We start from the raw sequence: 6,189 nt of genomic DNA on the forward strand, positions 1-6,189 counted from the left end.
AAACGACAGTCAAAGAAACTCTTCCTCCCTGTATGGCAAAACTTGCCCACCTACGAACACGCGTAGATAAGAAAACTATTTGTTTTCGCGTTCCAGAATAAAAATACACGAGATACCGATAAAGTGTATCGCATTAGTTCCAGCGGTTCTATTGTACCCCGCGTTAGCAGACGTTACATTACCACCCTCACCCTCGCGTCGAGAATGCCATATGACAAAATCCCACGCTATTGTACACGCTGTGGGATATCAAGGCACCCTTCACCCACACACCCTTCCGTTACAACGCTGACTCGCTTAGCCCTGAAACCTTGTAAATACCAGCAGTCCTCTCACTCTACAGTACTACCAAATGTCAAGTAGCCTTCGAACGCAAAAGTAGAGGGGGATGACGAGCAAACCGATCTAATTCAATCCCCTTTAGCTCTGTGGACCCGTGAAACGTGTTTTCCTTCCCTCAAACAAAAGCAAGATAAACAACGCGTAGAAAGACAGCACAGCAAACGATATCTCGTTTATTGTTGACGCGACGAAATTAGAGTTTCTGTTCTAGCGTACGTTAAAAAGTGAACAGCTGGCACGTATATGCTAACGAAGCATTTGCGTACGTAAATTCGACGTACTTTCTTAGAAATGTACGAGTGTCCTTCCCAAAAAAATTTGTTTTAATTCACTAGAGTGTATACTATTAGGTCATCTTGAAAGTTCCCGCGGTTTTAAGCTGTTCATTTTGAAAAAAGTAACTCTACTGAAATTGAACGTGTTTATTGAAAATAATTTCTATAGTGTTCCATATATTTTTGTCAATGTATTACAAGAACATTAATTCCGCGTACATAATAATTCGAATTTCTAAGAGAAAAAGAGACGCAAATCTAAATAGTCTGTGCGAAAAAATAATCATGTTCGCAGATTGGTATTGAAATTCTACCTCATCTCTCATATTCCTCTGATTTATCTCCAACCGATTTTCACTTTTTCCGCGCACTTGATAATTTCCTTACACAGAAACGATTTAGGGAACAAGAAGATATTGAAAACACCTTTCAACAGTTTTTTTCTCTTAGAAATTCGAATTTTTATGTACGTCGAATTAACCCTTTCACTTAGCATTTCTTTTACCGACTATGCATCTAGGCGTTAGTTATTTATTGTTTCAGTATTGTGTTTGGTAAAAAAAGCTAATATATCAGCATATTTATTACTTTTGATAATATTCAGTCTTATAAATTAAAACGAAAGTTAGAGTTAAAATTAATTTTTGTTAGCAACATGACTGTTTTTGTCGCGTCTTGATCAAAATCTGTGCCACGCGTCTGACTCGTTATTATAAAGCAAGGGGTTGATACTGTTCTAATACGTTGACAAAAAATGTATGGGTCACTGTGGAAATTATTTTAAGTAAAAGTGTTTAATTTCAATGAAGTTACGTTTTTTTTTTTTTTTTTTTAAATGAACGGCTTAAAACCGTGGGAACTCTCAGGACGACCTAATATGTGATTACAAAAGAATGTGAAATAGTCTCAAATTTTATACGCTATAAGGATCGTATAAATAAGCAGCACAAAATGAAATTATAAATAAACATCGATAAAACGAAGTATACATATCAAAAAATTATAATCTATATAGGAGAGAGTCGTGCAGTATCGGTCAGCGTACAGTACCGGCCAAAGCTAGATCTCGCTTATACCGTTAGTTGAGTGCACTATTGATGGAAAAACAAATGAATACTATAGCCTTGAGCAACGTATTCTGGCGGCGTTCTTTTTTCTTCAGTATTACCAGAGTTCTAAGACGTTTAACATTTACGCTGGTGTTCCGTACGACAAAAGTTATTTTTCATAGCTGCAATGGTTGGGCTCACGTGGAGTGTACGGATCAAGAAAATATCGATCACTTTACCTATGATATTTGTAGACGTGCCTAAATAAAAGTTCTATTCTATTTGCAAATGATTTTTACTAACATTATTTATTACTTAGACCTTAAAATCTAGCAACTAAGTAGCTGGCCGGTACTGTACGACAATTTTTCGTTCACTACAAATTACAACTTTCTTATTTCTACGAATTATTTATCTTTATGAGAAAATTTCAGAAAAACCATTTGTCCCCTTTTATTAAGCACCCTTTGTACTACAAATTACTTTTTTGAAATTTCATTTTTACTAACATTAGCCCAAGTTATAGTACAAAAGCTTGGAGTGGCCGGTACTGCACGACTCTCCCCTACGTGCATTATTTCACAACTATATATTGATGAACGAAAATTTTAAAAAGTAACGTTTAAAAGTAAAAATGCATAGAAATAATACGATAATCAAAGAAAGTAAGTATTTGATGTTTAATGTGAATTTCACTTACGCGTTGCTTTGGCGATAGCACCGATGAGAACAGGCGGAATGGCCATGAGGATGCAACCTACCGCAGCTACGTAACTTAACACTTGCGCCCTTCCGGCCGTTTTCGAGGATAAAACCCGTTGGAAGTATACTTGCCAAGGGATGCCACCGAATATCAGTAACAATCCATAATCTATGTAAGACCAATATTCTTCGGATTTCACTTCACCAATCCAATCCACGTCCATGGAGTTAAGAGGCTGTACCTTTGGATTTGCCCAAGCAAATGGGATACACATCCACTATAATCAAAATCACAATGTTGTACCTTTAGAAATTGAATACGTACCACATAACGTTACATATTCCATTGTATTAAATGTACATGGTTGGATAGTAAAGATATTCTGATTACAGAAATGTAATTCGTGTTAATTTTTCAACATTTCAAAGGGAAATGATTCTCTAAAGGATTGTTAATTAACGAGATGATTAAACATTACGAAATCATTACTGATAAGTGAAATAAGGTAAGAAATAATGTTTAAGATTTTTCTAACAAATGTAAATCCAGCTATTTCTTTTTCTCCTTCTGTTATTTATGTTAATCGCTTGTTTTATTAACCACAATCGGTGGTTCCTGAATTATTTTACTATTAAATGGAAGATGATTTTGGGTAACTTTAGGCTTTGCTTTGGTTCGGTTTTGGTTAACTTCTAAATTTAAATTGACGTATAATAAGCGTTATCAGGTAACAAAGGAGGATGTTAAAAAAAGGCCAATTTTGGTATACAACCGGAACGAAAAATTTTTTTACAGCATGATTCTACGCATCCTAAGGAACGAAAAATTTACTTGTCATTTTTCCCGGAAATGATGGGAAATTTATGAAAAATGTGGTTCAAGGTAAGAGTATGACCATACTTATAATTTATATTCCGTCTCGTTTTCTTTGGATGATGGTCTGTTCGTAAATTAACTACTTAGAAACTCATATTGAGTATTATTTACAAAAATTGTTGTACATTAGTGTTTAATGAAAACCAAAAATAATGAAAAATAATTAATGACAAATTAATCGAAACAAGGAATTCTTGGATGACACAATGCTTATATTCTAAGCAATCAGAAACCAATAATTATTTATTCTAGAAGCTTAACTGTGTATCCGGTGATTTCATTTCCTCACTAATTTTTTTTCCTGACATTTTTTACTCGTAGGAGAGTTCTGTCAAGAATACGAAACTGCTTCGTGTTTGCAAAGCAACTGTTTATTTGAGTCGTAACTCTTAGAAAGTTGAGCGATGCTCTCAGACAGTCATTCTCAGACGCAGTGTCTACTCGCGAGAAACTCGCGATAGTTTTACTCTCAAAAGGACAGTGTAACGGTTTGAATTTAAAAGGGGCGCGTTTTTTTACCGTGATCGGCGTGCGTCCGCCGAGCGGCGTTGGGGGCGGCAATCGCGCATGCGTCGAGTGGCGTTGGAAGCGGCGATCGCGCATGCGTCGAACGAAAAACAGTATGGCGTATTGTATTGTATTAAGACCACGTGCGTGGCGTTTGTTCTCGGTTTTGCCGATAAAAGTAATATAAAATCAGAAAATTCTTTTCCCGCTAACTCTTTTCTGTGCGCGAACAGACAGCTAAATCGGGTCGGACGATTCGTCCTCAGTAGGAGTTTACGAGGCTGTCGAACGAGTGCCTCGACGAACGACGAACGTCGCTTATACTGCGTGATTATAGTCTTGTGGAATATAGAATACAGTGCTCGTTCGAACACCGCGTTTTCTATTATACGCGATATTTTTTTGAAAAATTTTGACGTTCATTTCGAATCAATTTACACATTTATCATATGTTCACAATTTTCTCTGTTACGATATTCTACATCCTTTGGATTCCACATTTTTCTTCAACGAAGAGTGATTAAATTGATAATTTCATTTCTCCACCAATTTCTTTTCCTGACATTTTTTACTCGCACGAGAGTTCTCTCAAGAATACAAAACTACTTCGTGTTTGGAAAGCAACTGTTTGACAGTAGTATAATTACGTATCCATTCGAGAACATGTCTCGACACGTTTACTCTCAGGCTGTTGAGCTATGCTCTCAGACAGTCAATCGCAGGCGCAGTGTTCACTCGCGAGAAATACTCTCGAGAGCAATCGCTCTCTCTCGCGATAGTTTTACTTTCGAAATAGGACGTAGCTTCGTGTTTAATTCGATATAATACAGACAACGACTCTGACTCGACTTTCTTATGTTTAGCTCGAGTTTCTTATGTTTCACTAGCAAAAAACATCGCGAGCCTCGCGCAATGTTTTGGTACGTGAGGTTGACTAGGCCCAAGTTACATACTTGAGGGTCACTCACACGCCTAGGATTTTTCCTAGAAATGCTTCGTGTAACAGGGAGCAGAAATCGGGCAGATCGTCACATACGCAGTTAGTGCTTACGGGCCTACCGAACGAGTGCATCGACGAACGATGTTTGTACTGTGCGATCATAACGTTGTAGAAAATTCAGTGCTCCCTGGAATAAAGAGGTTTCGATTGTGCGTGGATTTCGAATCAATTTACGTACTTAGCATATTCGTTTGTGCGAATTAAGTGCCGCTGCATACAAGAAGCTAGTGCACTGAATTCAAGTACGCAACGAACAGCTCAGCTTGGGAGAAAAATCAAACGAAAAGCGTGCTCTGCGAGCTACACAGCTACAGTTTCACGGTATGTGTATGCGTGAATAATATGTATGTATATATACGTACACAATCGAATGATTGAGTTAATTGAAAATAGAGGAGAGCCAACGTATAGCTAATTAGATCAATTACTGCAACAATTTCGTTTTATCGCATTCTAAGATTATTTTTCTTGTAATAAGGTGTGTTATAGCTGTGAAGCAACGAGAAATTAGTTTTTTTACTGTTGTCTCCCCGAGACATATACATATTCTATCATTTTCTGGAGAAACACTGTCTCTTAGTAAACAACTAAGACTTTACACACGACCTACTTCGTTTGTTATTATTCTAACGACAATATACGACAATTGACACGCAGTGCAGATGATCGGACTTCAGTCTTACGTAAAACCGGGGGATGGTTCTCAACTACGCGGACTTGTCGACGTCTCTAAACCTATGCGTAGTTCGACAGAACACTGTATACAGTGAATTCTCTACAAGTGTCAGTCAGTTTGGATTCTATACGTGACAGTATAGATGGTCCTACGCCTAGGCTGCGTCATTGCTGCGCCCATGTTATCTCGCTCGCAGTCAGTCAAGCATGTAACGCTACACCAGTCGGTTTCCTTTACGAGATTTCACGGCTCCACAAATCATAATAGAAAAATATAATTTCTTTAACTTTCCTTTTTTTCATCTGAAATTTTTTTTAACATGTTGGTGAGATTTTTCTGATGAAAATGATATCAAACACGATATAATTTGAACAACATTTACTTATTAACTCGTTCACTGTCACGCCAGATTTACAGGTTGCTATCAGACGGTCACAATAAAATACATTTTAAGCATAGGATTATAGTATTATGCTTTCTAATTTTTTTTTTTTCAATTGAAAATAATGTCTAGCTAGCTATGACGTTCAAAATTTTTAGTTGACAACATTTATTTTATTTTAATTATTCTAAACATTTGAGGCACTCCAGTCACTGATGACCACCATGACCATATCGAGGAAACAATCTAATGTTAAAACTTATTGAGTGATTAATTTAATTTCATAATATATCGCTTTAGCGAGCCACCGCTTGGTTGCCAATTGTTTATCACATAGAGTCGGCTTACATCCACGTAAAAAAAAAAATGTAGGGTCGAT

At 36.9% G+C, this 6,189-nt stretch overlaps 1 protein-coding gene across 1 annotated transcript in view; it reads right to left on the reverse strand.

Annotated features, from left to right (window-relative positions):
- Positions 1–6,189, reverse strand: part of LOC108579798 (high-affinity choline transporter 1) — a 23,484-nt gene that overhangs the window by 2,737 nt on the left and 14,558 nt on the right. Inside the window, exon 3 of the mRNA XM_017943412.1 lies at positions 2,367–2,646. Within this exon, the coding sequence (XP_017798901.1) occupies positions 2,367–2,646 (280 nt within the window). The remainder of the gene's footprint in view (positions 1–2,366; positions 2,647–6,189) is intronic.

Source organism: Habropoda laboriosa, unplaced genomic scaffold, assembly GCF_001263275.1.
Source record: "Habropoda laboriosa isolate 0110345459 unplaced genomic scaffold, ASM126327v1 scaffold39, whole genome shotgun sequence".
NCBI lineage: Eukaryota > Metazoa > Arthropoda > Insecta > Hymenoptera > Apidae > Habropoda > Habropoda laboriosa.